Source organism: Episyrphus balteatus, chromosome X (assembly GCF_945859705.1).
Source record: "Episyrphus balteatus chromosome X, idEpiBalt1.1, whole genome shotgun sequence".
Classification (NCBI taxonomy): Eukaryota; Metazoa; Arthropoda; class Insecta; order Diptera; family Syrphidae; genus Episyrphus; species Episyrphus balteatus.
Genome location: NC_079138.1, coordinates 7,451,630 through 7,473,246, shown reverse-complemented (window position 1 = coordinate 7,473,246; position 21,617 = coordinate 7,451,630). Strand labels below are relative to the sequence as shown.

The following is a 21,617-nucleotide window of genomic DNA, read 5'->3' as shown; positions in this document are numbered from 1 at the left end:
ACATATATCATAAAATGTTACTTTTATTTCAATTTCTTCACAACTGAACAATGAAAGTTCACAATTGATAAAATCGGAGAAGAAAAGAACACAGTTCTTAGTTCTGAGATTCCCCGGTGTGCACTCAGAAGCAAAAAATGGAACTGATCTTTTTTTGATCAAAGGATACGACGGATGAAAAAGTAGAAATTTGGGCTGCTTTTTCCGTCGAATCCTTCGGCCTCCGTCCGATCCGTCGCTTATGGGTCGCTTTCCATAAGAACGTGTGTATTTTATTGAGCTGTCAGTTAAAAACTTCTTGTTTTCCTCAATGTATATACAAGGGGGTCCCCCTCCTAAGAACTCAAAACTTAAACAAGAAATTGTTATGTGATACTGAAATCTCTTGAGTAAGATGATTTTCAAAATGTTGAAGTTTTAGAACATGAACAGAAATTAAAAGTTAAAAAAATTTCAAACAAACTATTTTACCATATTTTGGGGATATTGGGGATTATTTTGATTTGTTCGATAATATTAGTTGAGCTGTGCTGTAGAATTTTATATGAATCTAAAATCCGAGTAAGTATTATATTCAAACTTTAAAAAAAAAAATTGGTCAAGTCGCTTCTTACCAGCATATAAAAGAAGCAGTCATATATAAAAAGCAATCCTTAAAGTTGTTTATCTTTAATGTTTGCCTATCCTTAAAGAACTTCCAAGTTTGAGTAATGTTGATTATCATTAAATCTTTGCCACAAGGTAAAAAGGAGTTAAGTCACAAAATTGCACTTTTCTGGTTTTGACCAAATAATAAGAAGTGTATTCTCCTTCATTTGGTATCAAAAACATAAATTTAGATGTTCATACATTATTTAAACTTCAACTGCTATCATTTAGCAATTTTATAATTGATTTCGACAAAAACTTCAAGTTTTTGGAGTTTACCTAAAAAGGATCTACTTACGAAGATTTGTGCAATAACACGAACAGTTAGGATTTTATTTGATTATATGATGAAGTGCATAAAATATGTATTAAATAAGCTTTCTGTGGCATTGCTGTGTGGAGGTTAATTCTGTAGATGACATTTGTCATCGGCAAACTTTTAAAGAAGAATATCATTCCTCAAATTTTAATAATAAATAAATAAATACAAAAAAAATAAATAAAAAAGATTAGCTAACTGTTACATTTTTTGAAACAACTATCGATTTGTTAATCATCAATGGCAAACCGATTATAGATACGAATGTAAGCAACCTTGTTTGAGGCAAATTAAATATTATTATTAAATATCACTTAATCTAATAAATATAACTTAATTAAAAAAGATTTTTATTTTAAATTTCTGGGCTAGCGGAAAACAATGAACAGTTGTTTTAAGGCAAATTATTTAATCGAGAACAGTGTATTTTTGGGAGAGGATAGTCTTAATTGGTCAAAACTTAAGGCTTAACGCTTAACTTAAATGAATCTCGTACCGTTTTTGTTTTGTTATTTTAAGAAATATTCGGAACTTTTCGATTCGAAATACAAAACGCACAAATTTTAATGTTTGTAATTCAAAAAGCATATTTTCAAGTTTATGCCTGCTATCAAAACTTTCGAAAAAAAAAAAAATTTTGCCATTAAACTCCCCCAAGAAGCAAACCTGAATACGCCCCTGGAACAAGAAGAGTTTATTTTCAAACTATCATCAAGAAGGGCACAGCAGCGTCAGAATCAATCAATATTCGCAATAAAATTCGAAAAAAGAGTTCGAAAAAGTGTTTCGGAACTACTAAGTATGCAAATAAGATTCAAATTTAAATTTCAGTCTATTAAAATATGGCTTGTTTCACCTTTCACTATTAGCAATGTAATCAGTAATAGAATTACTAATTACTGATTACAAATGTAATCAGGATTACTTATTGATTACAAATGTAATCTGATTACTTGTAATCGATTACTTTTTTAATCGATAACGTACAGACGGACAGAATTGCCGGACCCACTTTACTCTATCATCGTAATGTCATGTAAAATTGTTATCTCGTATTCGATTTTTTTTTCGAATCCTAAACTTTCCCTATAGTACTTATATCGCAAATAAAAAATAAGAAAAGCAAATTTTACTTACTTGAAATGGTATCTCATGATATGGCTTCTTCAGTATACGAAAATCACAAATTTTTTCTTCGTCAACTTTAATAAGTGGCGTAATTTCGACTATAGTTTCATTTTCTCTTATTAAACCGTGATATGACTTTTCAAGAACGTGCTCTGCAAAAAAAAAAAAATTAAAAACATGTAAATACAATGTTATTTTTTATTTTGAAGGGTTATGAAAATATTCATCCTCTTACTAGGATTAAAAACAAACATTAAAAATTAACTAAAAGGGGAAAAACATATAGAATCCGTCACATCCGTTACGTAGATGTTTTCAACTGCCCATAAACCGCATCCGTCGAGTCCGTCATGTATGGGTCGGTTCTCATAAGAACGTGTGCATTTTATCGAGTTGTCAGTTAAAAACTTCGACGTAACGCATGTGACGGATTCTATGGGTTGGCCCCTTAACTCCCACCGCACCGAGACATAGTTCAAATAGAAATATTTCAGTTGGATCTTTCTTTGTTTTAAATTGATTTTAAAGTTTATGGTCAAAAAATTTTATTTTAACATTAGAAAATTATTTGGTAAGATTTCTGTTATACGTTACAATATAAGAGAAGCTAGAAAAACGCTGACACAAATTCGTCTTCAAATACAAAAAAAAAATTAAGATGAAATGCGAATTGTTGCAAAATTCGAAATCAATTTATGACACAATTATATACAAATCTGTCAAAACAAAAATAAAATAATAACAGTACCCATTAGGGTGGGTCAAAAAAAATCAAAATTCTTTTTTTTTTTTTATTTGGTACTCCGAAAAATCGATTGCTCTTAATATTAATGGGAAGGTCCTCCGCTTTGCAAGTTTCCATTTTTACATGGAATGAAAAGTAAAAAATGTTTTTATAATTTTTTTTAAATTTGACCTCGAATATCTTTAGAATGGTTAGATTAATGAAAAAAGTTAGTAAGACATTTTTTTGGAACAATCTATTTCCAACCAGAATAGCTATGCCTTGCGCGTTTGATTCACTGTTTTCGAAAATGGAACTTTTTTTTTCCGACAGAGGGCTCTCATATCTACTAAAGATAATTCGAGTATGCTGAACACGATGGCGTACTTAGTTTTTCTGGATTAGGTCAAATAAGAAAGATTTTTGCGTTTGAAATTTTGTTTGTACATGCAAAAAATGACTCTATAAAACACCATATATTTTCTAATTTTTGATTTTTTATCTATGTAAAATGATGAAAAATCTATTTTTTTGGAAGTATTATTTGTAAAAAAAAGGTATTTGAAAAAAAATCTGTCGAAAGACTATTTAAATCATTATTTTCATGGAAAAGTTCATCGATTTTTCTTCAATTTTTCTAATATTTTTCGTATTAGGTACTTAAATTAAAATGCAGCACTCGGTGGCAACGATTTGATCTTGTATTTCAGGATAAAATATGGAATTTTTCAACAAATCGTTACCGTTTATGTTTAAAGTAAGTTGCACTTTTTACCGTGAGATATTTAAAGTTTTTAACTTATTCTTTTTTATAATGAAAGTTGGATATTCAAGAGTATTTTTTGTGAGAGAATGAATCCTAAAGGTTTGAACCTTAAGAAAAAAAATATTCTAGAATATCAGGTAAGATCGGAAGGGGGCAAAACACCCATGGGCTCAAGTAGCTAAAAAAATTAATAAAAAACAGATGACCGTTAAAGGAGTCGAAACAGATAAGCGTGACAAACCCCCTTAAGTTAGAGATGGACTGTGACAAATATATTATGTGTTGTGTATGTAAGCTCATATAATGCAGTATGCAGATGGAAGTAATAGTAAATATGTTTTAATTTTAAAACAAATTGAAAGCATTTAAATTAAAATATTGATACCATGCCTGATTTTTTAATTAAATATCTACATCTACATATGTATAATATTCCAGAGTACTAACACATAAAAGGTGTCTACATAAAAATGTTGAGTTTTCGCATACATTTGTACCTTTATAGTTAAAAAATGTAAGAAAAATCGACGTTTTTTTCCATAAAATAATGATTTAAATAGTCATTCGACATATTTTTTTTAAATAACTTGTCTTACGTACAATGCTTAGAAAAAAAATAGATTTTCCATCATTTTACATCGATAAAAAATCAAAAATTGGAAAATATATGGTGTTTTATACCCTCATTTTTGGCATGTACAAACAAAATTTCAAACGCAAAAATCTTTCTTATTTGACCTAATCCAGAAAAACTAAGTACGCCATCGTGTTCAGCATACTCGAATTATCTTTAGTAAACATGAGAGCTCTCTGTCGGTTTTTTGAACTATCACAGTGTTATTACACTGGTTTACAAGGGTTTTGTTGCCGAAACAAAAATATACTTTTCTGAAGGTTTTTGGTGTGCTGAACTCGAATCCGAAGTCAGAAACAATTAATTAGCTCCCGTTTTTAAGATATTACCGTTAGAAAATGCAAAAATACGTTTTTTTTTAATTCTTCAGACCTTCTTCTTTTGTATAAAGAAAATTGTTTGAGCATATTTAGTTACGGTTTCTATAAGAACTGTTTTCCATCTTTCGACACCTGTTTAAATCTTTTCAATATCTTTTATATTGCCCGAGATATCTCAAACTGAAGTAAGTGGGTTTGACTTCATATATCATATAGAAGACAATGACGTTATAAAATTTATAAAAATACCAAACAACTTAGGATATCTCGGGCAGTAAAAAAGATATCAGAAAGATTTAAACAGATTTAAAAAGGTGGTAAATAGTACTTATGAAAACCGTTACTAAATATGCTCAAAAAATGTTCCTTATATAAAAAAATAAGGTCCGAAGTACTGCATTTTCTAACGGTAATATTTCAAAAACGGGAACTGATTAATTTTTTTTGACTTCAGATTCGAGTTCACCACACCGAAAACCTTCAGAAAAGTATATTTTTGTTTCGGCAACAAAAAAAAAAGTTTAATTTTTTTAACCAGTGTTATAATTTTACAATTTGTTACAAAATTAAGAACAAAAAACGAATTTTTAAAGGTTTTATCGATATTTGGACCTGAAATATTTATTAAACGGTTAGATAAACGAAAAAAGTGTACAAGGCTCGTACTGTGTTCACCATATTAAGGGTACTTTAATCCCTTTAGTACGCGCTTATTATAAAAAAGGCCTTTTTTGTAGAGCGTTCAATTTCCTACAAGAATATGTAAAGAAATTTGCTAAAAAGTCGATTTTTAAAAAAATGATTTTTTTTTAGTAGAAGCTTGATGTAAAAATGGAAAATTGCGAAGCGGAGGACCATCCCATTAATATTAAGAGCTCATATTTGTTGTGTATATTCTAGAGGTGTCTAGCAATCGATTTTTCGGAGTACTAAATCAAAAAAAAAGAATTTTGATTTTTTTGACCCACCCTAGTACCCATACTCAAAATTATGAATAGACAAACAACACATAAAGGTACATAGCAAAAACGTCATTCAGGAAACGTCATTTATGGAATATTCTCAACAATGTTATACCATTTTGAAAAAAAAAATTGATCACACCTACTGTTAAGGTAACTTGCCAAAACATTGTAGTGCATTTTTTTTGCACTACGGTTCATTGAATTAGAGTCATGTACAATTTTTGAGTACTAAATTGGGCAAAAAAGTGATATTTGCTTTAAAATTTATGCAGCTAAGTTAAAATGCATTTGGTAGCAGGGTTATTCAAGGTTCCGTAACAAAAGAAAAAAATGAGAAAATTTAAGATTTGTAGTCACGGCACATGAAAAACCGTCACAGGGTTTTTTCGATTTTTTTTCGAATGCCCATAACTCACAAAATATATGGCTGCGATTTTTTGTATTATTTTTCTGATAACTGTTACCACCTACCCTATCTACCATTTTCGTTTCGACGTTGACTTTTAGGACACCCTGTATAAGTAGATGTATGTAATTTTTTTTTTAATTACCTAGTTGAAAAAGAAGCAAAAATAATAATATGTGTCAACGCGACAACGATGCGAGGTCAAAATTCAAATTGAATTTCTTGCAGTTTGATTTTCAACACTCTTCCCCTTGCATTCACCTAATGCATTTTCCCCAATTTTATTTTATTCCTTAAAAAAAAAAAACAAAACAAAAACAAGAACATCCATTGCCTGATGCGGACGTTCTTGCAGTGCTCGGATATAGCTATATTGTTCTTTTAGTCCTCCCCCACCACCGCACCGTCCAAATTTGTACACATTCATGTATCCATCACGTCATTCCTACTCATTGCCTATCTCTCCTTCCCACCCGTATGCACTCTATTTTATGCCACAGCAATCCTGACCCATATATAGCTGAAGGGAATGAAAGCCACTGCGGGGATTGCAGCTGAAAAAGATTCATATGCATTCAAGTTGCTTCTGCCTCTGCTTCAGTTTCAGTGTGTTATAGCTCCTGCCTCCCTCAATGAAGATTTAGTTTTGCAGAGCGCTCATTGTAGTTGTGTTCTTGATGATGATGATGCTGATGGTAGAAATTATTAAAAAGGACGAATCTTGTTTTTTTTTTTTTTTAATTATGTTTCAGTGAAATAATGGAGAATGGTTTACTCGACGCCAAATATGTAGGTGACATGGCAGCGTGGTACGCGCGGCGGTTGTGTAATGTATGCATGAAGCATCCTAGAAAAAAAAACTCTCTTCAATCTTTGTGCTTGTGCCTATCTGTATACTATATAACTCTTTCACTCTTTTTTATATAACAAAATCTCTCCCATGTGTTCTAAATAAAAATATGTGTGACAGCCTTAAGGGCATCGAAGCTTTAGTTTCACATCAGGCGGTTGTTTCACAGGGAGTGCTTGTCCTTTTTTTAAGCCATTCATATATTCTTGTGTGAAGGGTTTCATTCTTATTTTTTTGCTGGTGCCATTATGTGGGTAGGTTTTGAAAGCGATTCATATTTCAAAACCTAAAAAAAACTAAAATATATCAGGGCACAGCTAGCGAAAAAGGCAAACAAATGAATTTTCATATCAGATTCTGGACGACGACGTCATTTGATGCAAGTAAAGTGACAGCTATGTCCTATGTTATGAAGAATAAATTAGGACTTTTTTCATAATAATAGTTTTAATTTGACAATATGCCTCTTCAGGTTTTTTTTAACAGGTTCCGTATAAAATACCGAACGATTTCATGTTTTATTATTATTATTGAACAAGGAATTCGTGTCAGAGTCTATTTCTCGCTTATTAGTCCTAAACAACACAACAAAATATTTAATAATTTGAGCCTATTGAGCCGATTGTCAACTATCAATAAAATCAATAAAAATTTATTTTTTTTTCTAAATCCTGCAAACTTTGCTATAAACTATCTGCCCTAAACCTTGCAATAATATTTATGAATTTTATTTCAATTCTACCTGAGTTTACGTCAATAGAAGTAATCAAAACTATGAGTCTTTAAATATCACAAAACCCTAAAGTTCTCTCGTAATTCTATTTTCCCCCTATTAAATCTTTAAGTTGTACAGTACTATTTTAATAAAATAAAAAATACATAAACAAGATCCTGTTGCATTTACAATTCTGCGCGCTGGTACTAATTGGAATTATAGGTAAATGTTGCATTTCAAACAAATCTACCTAATTACAGTTCATATTTTCAGTCTGTTCTGTTTGACCTAATTCTTATTGATATTATTCATAAACTGTCGAACACAAAAAACTTGAGTTCCTTGTTGTTTTTATTGAACGATTTAAAAAAAAAAAAATAGGAAAGTCACGTACGCTACAAATGCAGTCAACTAAAAAACAAAATTTAAAGACTTGGTATTATAGTGACTAAAAACCTATTGTAGTTACAATAATATTGTAAGATACCTAAAACTGGGTTACTTTGCTTCTTGTTTTGAAGTTTTTTCATTAAACAAGTGTCAAAACTGATAAAAATCTTAATTTAATAATTTTTTTCCTTAGCCTCTTATTAACAACATAAAGAATATGTAATTTTATTCACGGCTCTCAATATTTTTTCATTTGATGGAAAAGTGGGGCAAATTACACTGTGTTATAAAAAGAAGGTTTAAAAATATACGCGGGCGGAGACATTTCACGTTTTGTAGAGCTGGTCGCACTGATTACGAAACGGTATTTGAAAAGTCCCTAACACCCCCAAAATCTGGAGTTAAGGGTAAAAAACAGATAATTATAGCTTTTCAAAAATGTATAAAACATTTGACTCGGTTAAACCACCTACAATTTATAAGCTGTCAAAATTCAAAAATTCAATTTTTTTCGTCATTAGCCCAACTTCGACATCAATTTAAAGTATATATTTTCAAAACAACATGCTGTTTTTAAAAAAATATTCTAAAATAATATTTATTTCCAAACCGAACGAGGTATTTTTTATGAAAATCGGTTGAAAATTGGCTTAGAAAAAAAAAGTTACGATTTCAACACAGATACAGAAATTGGAACGTTTAGGCACCGAACAAAAATGTTATTTTCGCAAGTAGTACGATAACTTGGGCGCTAGGATTTGACAACGGTTTTTTGTAGAGGAGTTCAATACAATCTTTTTTTACTATGGGAGGGGGGTCTATCTCCCCCCCTTTAGGAGGGAGGCGTAAATTTCTAAAAATCCCACCCCATAGTTGGTTTTTGGCAATAATTATGAAGTCACCATCCCAAATAGATCAGAATGGGACAATGCCGAGATGATTCAATTCATTTCTACACAGATGGTTCTAAAACCAATGACGGAGTAGGTGGCGGGGTTTACTCAGAAAGACTAAATCTTAGTCTCTCCTTCCGTCTCCCTAATCACTGCAGCGTGTTTTAAGTGGAATTAATAGCGATTAAAGAGGTATTGACTTGGCTCAAAGAAAACGTGATATCTACATCGGATATCCGCATCTTCTCTGACAGCCAGGCTGCCCTAAAATCGTTAGCTGTTTCCTGTTTCCACAAACTCCGTAACTGCCCGCGACTGTCGATCATCTCTCATGGAGATGTCGGAACAGTTTAACATTCACCTCTTTTGTGTGCCGGGCACAGAGATATTTTGGGAAACTGCGAAGCAGATGAACTCGCCAGAAATGGACTTCTAATACCAATTTTACCCAGCAAAGCAAATATTGGTATACCAATCGCAACGTGCAAACTCATGCTAAAGCAAGAAGCTATAGAGGCAACAAACATAAGATGGTCAAATATTATAACATACCAAACGACCAAGCAGATCTGGCCTAGGCTATAGATCCAAAATGTTCAAGGAAAGTATTGTCTCTAAGCAGATTACATATCAGCTCTGTAATAGGTGTTTTGACAGGACACTCTCTTAGAGGTAGACACGCCATAAGACTTGGCGTAGTCTCTAACGACTTCTGTAGAAGTTGTCTTGATGAGGAAGAAGAAGAAGAAACAATCCAACATCTTCTCTGCTCTTGTCTTGCCCTTTCCAGTAGACGTAAAAAATACTTGGAAAAATATTTCTTAGAAAATACAAGTGTACTAATTAATACCGACATCTTCAACCTTCACCGCTTCATTTAAAGCTCCAATTTAATTAGTTAGGAATTTCCTTGCGAAATCATGGTATCACAACGGACCAATAAGTGGTCTAAGTGTGCCAGTCGTTTTCCTGACAGCCATTTCTACCTAACCTAACCTTGAAAGCCATAACCTGAAAAAGGCTAGCTTGTTGGTATTTTATTTGAAGTTTATTTCGTTTGTATAGAAAACAAAACATGGTCTAAGCTATTGTTTGATGCACTCAAATAATCAAACATTATGATTTATGATTTCTTTGACAATACCCTATTATTTCAAGTCTTTTTAAACTCAATTTTGCACCTAACCTTAATTGAGTAACCTGAAAGGCAGACGCAAGAACGTGTGAAACACTACACCGACACCCTATACAAATAGTGTCGCCTATTATCGCGGCAATATTCTTATTTAGAAGCTCAAGTGAGTTTAAGGCAAAATAAATTATTTGTTTTGCCACGGTTATTGAGTGTTCCATTTTACACCATTCGTCTGCAGGTACAATAAGGATAAGACGAAAAGCTTTTAAATAATGAGAATTCCTTAATAATACTGCACTTATTCGATTTTTTCTTTAAAGCCTTTTGAATAATTGTGAATCTTTTATTTTTGCATATATTCAAAAAATGCAAAACAATATAAATCCAACAAGCTTTATATCAACTACCCGCGACTCTTATGTTGCTTTTATCCTTGTGCCGAAACTAGCAACTAGTGCTGCTACTTAAAAAAAGAATGATGTTGTATAGCTACTCCCTTAACCCCAAATGGTAAATAAAAGTCAAATAGCTTGTTTTCACATTGTACGAGTATATGAATGTTGTGCGAAGGAAGAAAATTCGTATAAGTAGTGGTTGAGCTGGTGGTTGTTGACTTGACATATTGACAAAGAAGTCCAACCCGAAAGCGGAAGGATGAACCAGAAATAAAAGACGAAACTTTTAACCTACAACTTTACCACCAGAAAGGACATTAGGGATGTATTACAAAGTTCTGCAACCTCATTTTATACACAGGGTGATTCAAAAACGATATGACCGTTTGTTCTTTTAGTCAGAGAAGAAAATTATTCATTTAATTAATATTTTTATAATTCTTTGTAAACTTAGAAATCTAACATGAACAAGCGTATATATAAGGTCAACAAGAAATTTAAAAAAATTTTCGATATCGGAGTAGTCCTGATTGAAAAGCCATGATTTTATCTCATTCGAAAAAGAAGAATATCTTCGCGGGCCTCTGATGGAATCAAATAGCTTATTAAAAACTGTAGGAGCAACGAAAAGAAAAAAAAGTTCTGTAATAATTTTTTTTTACGACGGTATCTGAACATAATTCCTTGAATTGGTTCTTAAATTGTGAATAGGATGGTAAGTAAAAAAGCCTGAAGACTTTATAGAAGTATAGATACCTTGGACCTTAGAGGAAGTACTTTTAATTGGCCGAAACAAAATTAAACTACCTGCAAATCGATTCTGGTTGCAAATAATGCGTATAATATGTTTTTGTGCAATAAAAATAGGGCTAATTTTATTGAAGTAAGCACCTCCACAACAAGTGATACCACACTGAATCTTGGACTGTACAATACCATAATAATCTTAGAACATTATTCGTAGACATCAAATGAACAAGTAGAATGCTAAGCGTCAACAAAGATCTTGTGACGCAGGCAGTCGGGAGAATGATAGATAAAGTTACAATCAACAATATTAGAATTACCTTGTAGACAATAAAACACAAGTTTGGTGTTGTTGCTTAAAATCATTTTACGTTTAAAAACCCACTTTCTTAAGACACCAAGATCATAAAATATGTCAGAAATTAGATTGAAGTATGTGTCCCAACTCCCAAGTAACGATTTTGGCATGCATAAGATCCATTTCGTTCGATTCGATAAGCTATAGTTTTTTTTTATGCAAGTCAAGCATTTTGGAAAAAAGGTGGTTTGCTTAAGGCTATATAGAAGCGTTTAGAAAAAACCTTGTAAATATCAGTTAAAAGAGGCCTTTATAAAACTTGTTTGAACCGTTCTAAGGAAGTCTTGTTTTTTTCAAGTGACAGAGTGGCCTGTATAAGTCTTCTTGCAAGAGGTTCTTGTAAACATGCAATGTTTTCATCTTGTAAGTATGCAATGTTTTTCACGTATAAGTATGCAAAGTTTTTATATTGCAGACATGCAATGTTTGTAACGCATTTAAAAAAAATTGCATTTCAATGTGAGGTTTCAATTAGCTCCCAATTTTTCACTCATCTTTAGTGTTCGAGCATGGTGTACTGGTAAGGTGCTGGCTTGGTATGCAGAGGTACGTGGGATAAATTCCTGGCTGGTCCATGTGAAAATAAAAAATGTGTTCTTTTTCAATTAAAATAATATTCTTACCATTTCAGAACAGAAAAAGTAGTAAAATTTCCAATTGGGCTTTTAAGTAATCTGTCTTGGTCTTTTTCCTTTATACTATAACTGTTTATTAAAGAAGTACAAGAAAAAACCAACCAATCAAATCAAATAAATTCTGAGGAAAACAAAAGCATACATGCAAAATACACGCCACTTTTCCTCAAAATTGAAATGTCAACAGTTTTTTTTTCTGACGTTTGGCTTAAAAGCCCAATTTAAGAGAAAAAAAAAACAGAAAAAATTAAAATAAATAAAAAAATAAAATAAAATGGAGAAAATGCAATCAAAAGAAAACAAAAATAGTCAAATAAAACTCAAAAAATCTTTTTCGTTTTTTTTATGCATAAATTCAGCATCTTAAAACAACCTCCTAAAGGCCTTATGATAATATCCTACGCAAGTAGTCCGGCATTAGATTAACCCTTTGAAGGCAGACCCCCGTAAGACCATTTTAAGTTGTTTGTCACAAGCAATTAGTTTGTGGATTACCTGTGAAGAAAAGTCTTATGCAATTTCCGTAGAATGCGCCAAAGTGAATTGTACAAGACTTGTCCTTCTTTTTACGCAAGCCAAAAAATAGCTTGCATTGATCCTTATGAAAGCTAAATTGTTACTTGGGTGTTATCATATGAAGAAGCAATATCATCAGCAAAAGCTGTTAGTTTACCTTTAAATTGCTGTTTGAAGATTGAGTTGAAGAAATTCAAAAACAACAAGGGTCCAAGGACTGATCCTTGTGGAATCCCTCAGACTGCTAAAACTTTCCAAGATTTTTGCTTACGTTTGAATAAATAAGATTCTAACCAATTGTGAACAAAACCACGCAACCCAGCCTTATCTAATTCTGAAAGGAGAATCTTATGATCAACAAGGTCAAATGCTTTTGTTAAATCAATAAAAAGTCCAGCGATATTTTTATTATTGTTGATTCCTTCATAAATTTCGCCACAAAACTTCACAAGAGCATCTTCAGTCGACGAACCAAACTCGAAATCCAAATTGATTCTCATAAAAAAAAAACTATTTTTTATTCAAAAAACTAAAAATCCTACTTTTTATAGCCTTTTTGAAAATTTTTGAACAACAGGGCAGCAATGATATAGGCCTATAATAATTTTATTATTCATATCCTTTTATGAAGTAGAATAACCTCAGCTAACTTTAGGGCATTGGGAAAAACATCACCAAAAACACTATTATTAAATATGTTTGTGAGAACATCAACAATATTACAAGCAATTTCTTTAAAAAAATAAAATTGGAACAACAATCATCAGTTTTAGAATATGAGTTTTTGAGTGAATTAAGGATTTTATGAATTTCTTGCGAAGCAAATGGTACGAAATATATTCTATTATTAGAGCGATGCTGGTCAATAACAATCTTTTTTTGTTTTACACTTTAGAAATTTCCGATGTAGTGAGCTTAGAGCAAGCTACGATCTACAATCAGAGGCTCATCATAAGTGCATGTGTTAGTGGTTAGTAAATAACACATGCACAAAAATATATACTACGATACAAAACTAACAATTAACATATATTACATTATAAAATTAATACAGACATTGAAAAACAATTACGATAGTGGTGTACTGGTCTATGAAAGTCAACGTGTAAAAGTTCAAATCTTCGTAGGTGGTAAGACCCTCCGCGATAATTAATCCCGATACAGGCTAACAAGGTTGGAGCATCAATGTGTCCATTAAGAAGTTGATGGAGAAATATTAGGTCATTATTAACTCGTCTTTGATATAGAGTTTGAATCTGAAGAAGTTGGATCCTTTGTTCATATGGAGGTAGGTTATAAGGATCAGACCAAGGAAGTCCCTTTAGAGCGAATCTTCTGAAATTATGTTGAATTCATTCAATACGGCTTTTATGAATTTTATAAAATGGGGTCCAAACTTGCGAAGCATATTTAAGATGGGGTCGAACGTAACAATTGTATGAGGAAAGTGTAACATAAGGGTCATTAAATTCCTTTGCCCAACGTTTTATAAAACCGAGCATAGAGTTCGCTTTATTTATAATGTAATTGATGTGTTCAGTGAATTCTAAATTTGAGCCAAAGTGAACACCCAAGTCCCTGAAACGGTCAACCCGTGCAACTTATGAAATTAAAGCTATATGAATCATCCAAAACTTTATCGAAAATAGAAGAAAAAAAATTGTTAAAACAATCAGCAACTTGGGTAGGGTTAGAAACTAATAAACCGTCTTTCTCAATTACTATTCGTCAGCGGTCTGACGATTAAGAATATTATTGATTACCTTCCATTAGCCTTAAAAATTACCCCTAATTTTCTTTAATTCAGAAAGGTAAAAATTCTCTTTACAATTTTTTACTTCAAATGAAATTTCCTTACATAATTTTTTACAACGTTCTTTCAAACTAGTGTTTTTGGATTTTTGTCTGCATTTGTGACTCAATTTGTTTTTTTTTTACCCATATTTTATGTTGGAGCGAATCTTAATGCTTAAAAACATAGTTGGCAAATATATAACACCAAAGTAGTCAACTTTATATGAAAATAAATAGGAAAGATGTAAAAAATGTGCTAACTTACTTTTTGATTTAATTTTTTAAATTTTTTATTTCATTGAATATGAATAGTTCTACATAAATCTAAATGCGAATATCTTTTAGACATCAATTGAGCTAAATTTATAGCTAATATTCAGTTTTGAAAAAAAAATTCTATAAACGCTTATTCTTTCCGCCATTTTGGAACCACAATTTTGAAAAAAAAAAATAAAAGTTGGAAGATTTTTCGTTTTTCTCATACTAATATGCTTCAGTGTCCTAAATATCATGACTTTTCGTCAAGAAATGGCCGCGTAAATGATTTTTGACGCCATAAAGCACCAAATGCACCATTGTGCGGCGAGGAGAATGATAAATAGTCAAATTGCTCTTGACCGATCTTAAACGGGGTCATATCATTCACTGATTATGTCAACTTCATTTTTACTTCAAATTTGTTAAAAATAATAATTTACCAAATATTCTATAACAATTTAAAAAAAAAAAATTGGTAAAATATGAATTTTGCCATATTTCGACAAATTTCAAAACGCTTTGCGACCGGAAACTCCTTACTACTTAATATTTAGCTCATATAAGAGGTGTCCAGCTTTTTTATTAAAAAAAAAAGATGTTAGGGTGGTTAATTTTTTTTTTTTTTTTTTTTGTAAAAATACCATTTTTTAAATTTTTTTCAAGCTTTAGAGCCGATGCGCGGGCAGAAGATATTAACTGATTTTGATAATATTTTAACCCCTTCTTAGTCTTCACCATTCACAACTTTTTCGCGCTATTACGATTTGAAATTCGAAAAAAAAAAACAAAAACGACCCACCTTAACGAGTATTTCTGTCTATACAGACCTACTATGCACTAAATTAAAACAAATCTTTTGCCGATATAATGGTAAATACCTTTCGTTATCGAACAGTGCATCAAACGCAGCAAATATAACCCGTTGTATTCGGTTGGAAGCAAAGATAAACTAAAATTACTAAGGAGTAAAATTTGGTTTACACTTTTGTGGCGTTAAGGAACACAAAAAACCTTCAAAAGTGCAAAAATGAGTAGGTACTAAAAGGGTAATCTCAGTGGAGTAAAGTAAAATGACTTAAAACTTTATCAGTATACAGTTCTTTAAAAAAAAAACTCTAAAAAAAGATGCTGTAATTTTTTGATATTTTCAAAATTTTACTATAATATAAGTATTTTTGTTTTCGTTTTAATATTAAATGTCCGCCTAAAGGACCCCCTTACTTATCATTACTTATTGTCCTAGCTTAATTTCGCATCTCCAAGAATCACCCTGTATACAAGTGCACAACCTTACAATTCAACTAACTATGAGTAGATATTTGCTTGCGTTCTGATTTTGTTTTTTTTTTTCAGAAAAAAAAACAAAAATTAACTTTGATTGTGATTAAATCCACCCTTACGTAGCTAAAAAACACTTCTAACTAGCAGTTCTCTTTGGAACACTCTTCCTTTTTGTAGCTTAGTAAACGAACCCCATTTGGATCGTTGAATAGTTTTTGTCTATTGTCCTTTAGCGTTGGGGTGTAAATAGAAACTATAGAACATCATAGAAAATGTACTTTGAAAATTTCTAAATAGACTTTATAAGGAATACAAAGCAAACATTAAAAGGGGGCGCCTAGCCGCTCAAAAACCCTCAATGTTGAAATACATGTGATTACTTCCAATAGATATGAGTTCACAGCGAACAGTCCTAGGAATTTAAGTAAAAAAATCCCAAATCTATTCTTTTAAGATGTTAGATATTTTATTTTTGTTTCTATCCGGAAGTTCTTTTGCTTATAAATTTGTTACTTCGCCAACAAAAATGTATATATTTATCTTTGTCTACATTTTGGATGCAAGAACACATTCGGTGTTATGTCCCGACAGTCTTCAACTTGGATACCCCTACCACTATTATCTATACATAATTCTAACCACCATCTAAATAAAGCAAATAAGTTGAGCAGCAGTAAAGTGCAAGTGCGAGAAACGCATGTAAGTATGACTAAGGATGCTTTCGGCGCTCAAATTACACGTTTCAATAATTGGTATTGACATTATTATAATGACGAAATCAAATTACATGCATGCAATTTTCATTTTGGTGCCGCCCTTGAAGTAAAAATAATGATTTTACCATCAAAAAATCTGCCGGTGGCAATCAAAATTTAATTGCTAAGGAAGCAAACAAAAAAATCATCAAATGAAAACGTATATGACAGCTTTTATTTTGTTGGCAAATGAAAAAAATGTCTTCAATTATTCTGCAAAATACTTTAAATCCCTTCACAATTCACATGGTACTTTTTTTTTATTTTGTAGAACTGAACTAAGAGTTTATTACACAAGCGCATGCGTTTTCTTTCATATCCAATTAAAATCAGCGGAAGCAGATATCAATTTTTCACCTGAATTCCATAAAATACAACCCATACACAGCCATAGGTTACGTGCGTATATATTTTTGTATATGTATGTTAGTATTTACTAGTGTATACAGAACCAAAACAAAAATATAAACTATAATTAATAAGAACATTAATTAAAAGTAACGAAGACCCCACACATATCGGATAAATTTTCCATTAAATTTGCTCTATATGTTGGCATGGCAAAAGACAATAGACTTTTGTCATTGTGACAGACGGTATTCGCAGAAAGTAGAAAGTTTTGTTTTATAAATTTAAAAACTTGTTTGGAGACTTTGATCCGAAAATAACTGCTCCCGAATATATATTTGGTTGCAAATAATTCAGCTACCAGACCTCCAAGAAACTTTTAGTTTTCAGCTATGAACAGAGCTTAAAAAGACCTTTCTTTTGATGTTTCACTCGATGGATTTGAATTTTTTAGAATGCATTTTTTTAGAATGCAACCGAAAAAAATAAATTTGTAATTTTGTTACCTGCATATTTTCACTTGTGAACTCTTATCTGTAAACCAAAGATTTGTTTCACGACTTTTGTCTAAATACAACAAAAAAAAGACCCATGTACCAGGCGATTATGAAGTCCAGAAAAGATCTGCGCCTTTGAACTTTTTATTTCAGCAACCTTCCACAAAACAGAAATCTTGCTGGTAAAAGGGAAGGATCCAGAGTCAGTTAAAGCTCTCGTTGCACAAAATACATAGGTCTGTTCACAATGAACATATTTTCGAGACTTTTATTTTAAGAAAAAACATATATCTCTCTCGATCTCGAAGAAACTTTTGGTTTGCAGTTTTGAATAGAGCTAACAGAGACCTTTTTTGATGTCTTACTCGATGGATTTGGAAACAATTGTTTTTTAGGTACCTAACCTACCCCTAGGATTTTCGAAAACATGAAAAATAAAGTTGGTATGCCACAACACAGAAAACCCAAAATTTCAAAAAAATTTAATGTCTCGTTTTCAAAAATTCAAAAATAATTTCTTCTTCAAAATTTTATTTCTGATTTATATCAATGCAATATTAATGCTTTTACATACAAAAATTCGTTAAGATTAAACAAGTTATTTGGAGATAGTCAGAAATTAAAAAAAAAAAACGTATAGTTAATAACAATTTTTGAAAAAAATCTTTTTTCATTAGAAGATACATAGACCTTGTCTTAAAACTTTTACTTGAATATTTTAATCAAAATAAGACCCGATTTTTAGAAAATTAAATTGGTATATGGCAGGTACCTACCGTTATTTTTGGTAAAAAAAATTAATTAATAATTAATTAATGAGAATGTATAACTCTATATTTATTAGGTACCTATATCGCTAGAAAAAATTTTTAAATTGTAAATAACTCAGCAACCAGTTTTACCCCAAACATGGAAACACCCCAACATTGTATTGCTGTGGATTAAGGCCTCAACCAACAAACTTCGCCAGACAGCTCGCTGTTTCCAGTTTCGCACGCCAAGTTGATTGAGGTCCCCTTCCACTTGTTTGCGCCACCTCAGACGAGGCCTTCCTCTACCGAGCCGGGTTGGAGTCGAAAACTTTCCGGGCCGGAGTATTGTTGTCTTGTTGTATAACACAACAAGGAAACTTAATTAGTTATACACTTGATTATGATGAGGAATAAATACTGAAAATGGATTCGATTCGGATTTGCTTCAGCTTCAAGTTCTTCATTACTCACCTATTTCGTTATTTTTTTCGTCGAATGTTCAGGTTTGGCAAACGTATGGAATACATATTCTCTTTATGTACAAAAACGATTATGGTTCAAGGTAACAACAAAATAATAAAAAAAGTTTCTACGTGTTTCATTTTCCATTTAAGTAAACGGTAGACTCATCAATGACTGTAATTTAGCAGCATCCGATACTATACTGGTGTTATAAACCATTAGCCGTAACCCTTCTCCATCAGTCTAACTATCCGCCAAACATAAACACCAATGACGCATTTTCTTCCTCGCAATATGAACTTGTTATGGGTAATGTTCGTTTTGTGGGAGCTGGCAGTGATGGGTATCAGCAACATACGGTTAGAATCTTTGCCAAATTTTTGGCCCCAGCCTTATGAACGATATCCTTTTTTCGATCAAAATTTGTTGGTCTTTTCTAAATTGATAGTTTAACATATTAAAACTAAGCCAAAATATAGTCAACATTCATACACAATAATAGAAAAAAAAAAAGAAAAAAACGTTTCTCATATTTCACATGAGTCACATTTTTTTTTACGCATCACAAATGTTTGGCTTTGATCCAAAATTTTGAAAAAAAAACTTCAACAACCGCAATGAACTAAAAAATAAGGTACTCTTCTAAAAGTGGAAACATAAACCGGAAGTCTACGATAAATGCAGTTATATTTATAGTTACTCAATTCAAAACTGGGTGACATTGTGTTAAAAGAGATATTTGTTCGAAATTTGTTTTATTAAGCCTAAAACCGTAGTTGGAAACTATAGAACGACAAAAAAACAATTTCTTTGACAAGACATTTGTGCTTTTTGGCGTCAAAACTCATCTGCCCGGCTATTTCTTGACAAAAAGCCTTATGAAATTAAGTACATTGAAGGCTCTATTAATTTCAAAGTGTAGGTAGCGACCCCCTGGGCGGTCGCGAAGAGTTCCTAAAAAATAATAATGCTAAATAAAAACAAAAGACAAAAAAAAATGTCTCAGTGCGACAAATGTGTTAGTATGTTTTTTGAAATCTTGGAATGGTCTTTGATACTTTAATGATTAAATCGTTTTCCAAGTTAAGTGTGTTTCTCTTCATAATTTTGATGCCCAAGATCCAACATTGAAGAGAATTCGACTTCACACAGAAACACAATACGCAGGTATCTATGACAAACGACAGCTCAGAAAACTTAATACTATCCATTATTAGCATGCCACCTGCAGCTAAATGTATAAGGTTTTCTTTTAGTTTTACAGACTTTAGATTAGCAAGTTCAACTATTCAAAAAAAGATTTGAATTAAATCTTAGTTCTATTTTCACTTTCAAAGTCCATTTCTTGAAAGTAACCTAACTGGCGAAGAAAAAACTAAATGGTTTCATCTTTCATCTCCAAATTTAGTACTATGAGAGGAATATGGGAGCTAACAAAAATATTGATTCTTCCGTTAAATTTTCTTTATGCATCTTTTGAACGCAGGGAAAAGAATCAAATTTGTCTGCTTGAGACATGGACCTTAACCGAAGTTTTCCGAGAAATCCTCTGATTTTGTCTTTTGCAGTTATAATGTTTTCCTCTCTTCCTTGGAGGCTCTTATTTAGGATATTTAAGTGGGCAAAAAGATCAGATTTTGAATGTTGTAAAAAAACACCAATAATTCAGCTTAAAAAGCTTTTTCACCGTCGCTACAAAAAGCAACACATTTTGTCCAATCCATTTCGTAGTCGCGACAGCTTTCTAAAAACATGTGGTACTAACAGTGGCCGTTAGTGTAACCACGAAGAGCTTTAAAAAATAAAATGAGCAACTGGGGAAAAATTTTCTTCGCGAATAAGTAAAATCTTATTTAATTAGATCGAGTTTTGAACGGGTACAGTGTAAACAGCTATTTAAAAATACTGACACATCATAGCGTGAGGGGGTCAAAGTTTTTTGTAATTTTTTGATATTTTGTTCATTATATTCGTCAAAGATCCAAAAATGTATATTTTGTTGAAAAAAAAAACATTTAAAAAAGACAAAAAACATAAAAAAGTTAACATACTAAATGAAAAAGTAAGTTTTACCCATGTTTTGTAAGAACCCAACTTTTTAAGGGGCACGGTAGTGCCCAGCCAAGTTCTCTAGCAACTTTGGCACTACACCCTTATTTACAGGAAACAACTCAGGCCATTTTCGACCCCCCTCTAACTTCCACACCAAAGATGCTAGAAATTTCATACTCGCTACATTTATTGAGCTTGTCAAAACCAAACTCCTCACAAAATTTCAGCCTTTTACTATGAGTAGTTTCTGAGATATAGGGCTTCAAAAATCGCAAAAACCGTAACTGACTGACTCACTCACTCACTCACTGACAGATCATCAAAATTATGGAGAACTTCCCGTTAACGTAGAAACTTGAAATTTTACACGGTGATAGGGCTTGTGGTGTATACAAAGGGAAAAATCGAAAATTTGAGATTTTCAATTCAGGGGGCGTGGCATCCGCCCATTTCCGCTGAATTATCATCAAATATTATAGAGCACTTCTGATTATCGTAGAATCTTGAAATTTGGTAGAATGGTAGAGATGGTAGTTTATACAAAGGAAAAAATTTAAAATTTGAGAATTTCAGCCAGGGGGCGTGGCAACCACCCATTTTCACTGAATTTTCATCAAATATAGAGATTTTCAATTCTACAGCCATACCTTGCAAAAAGTAGTGAAATCACAACAAAAACATTACTGTTAAAAAGGAGCCAAGTTCTCCTATGTTGAAATTATGCTGGCACAAAAAGTACTGAGATGTAAAAGTGTACCAAGTTCTAAAGTTTGGGTTCAAATTCGTATCAATAAAATTTTGATTGTTTACTTGGCAATTTTTGAAATAACTTTAAAAATCGGTAATTAAAAGAAAAATTGTGAAGAGAACAATC

General features: G+C 31.8%; 1 protein-coding gene across 2 annotated transcripts in view; it reads right to left on the bottom strand.

Annotated features, from left to right (window-relative positions):
- The window catches only part of LOC129920692 (calsyntenin-1), a 38,607-nt gene that overhangs the window by 7,465 nt on the left and 9,525 nt on the right, over positions 1-21,617 (bottom strand). For both annotated transcript variants that reach the window (XM_056002187.1, XM_056002188.1), the window contains exon 3: positions 2,105-2,247. In XM_056002187.1, coding sequence (XP_055858162.1) covers positions 2,105-2,247 — 143 coding nt within the window. The remainder of the gene's footprint in view (positions 1-2,104; positions 2,248-21,617) is intronic.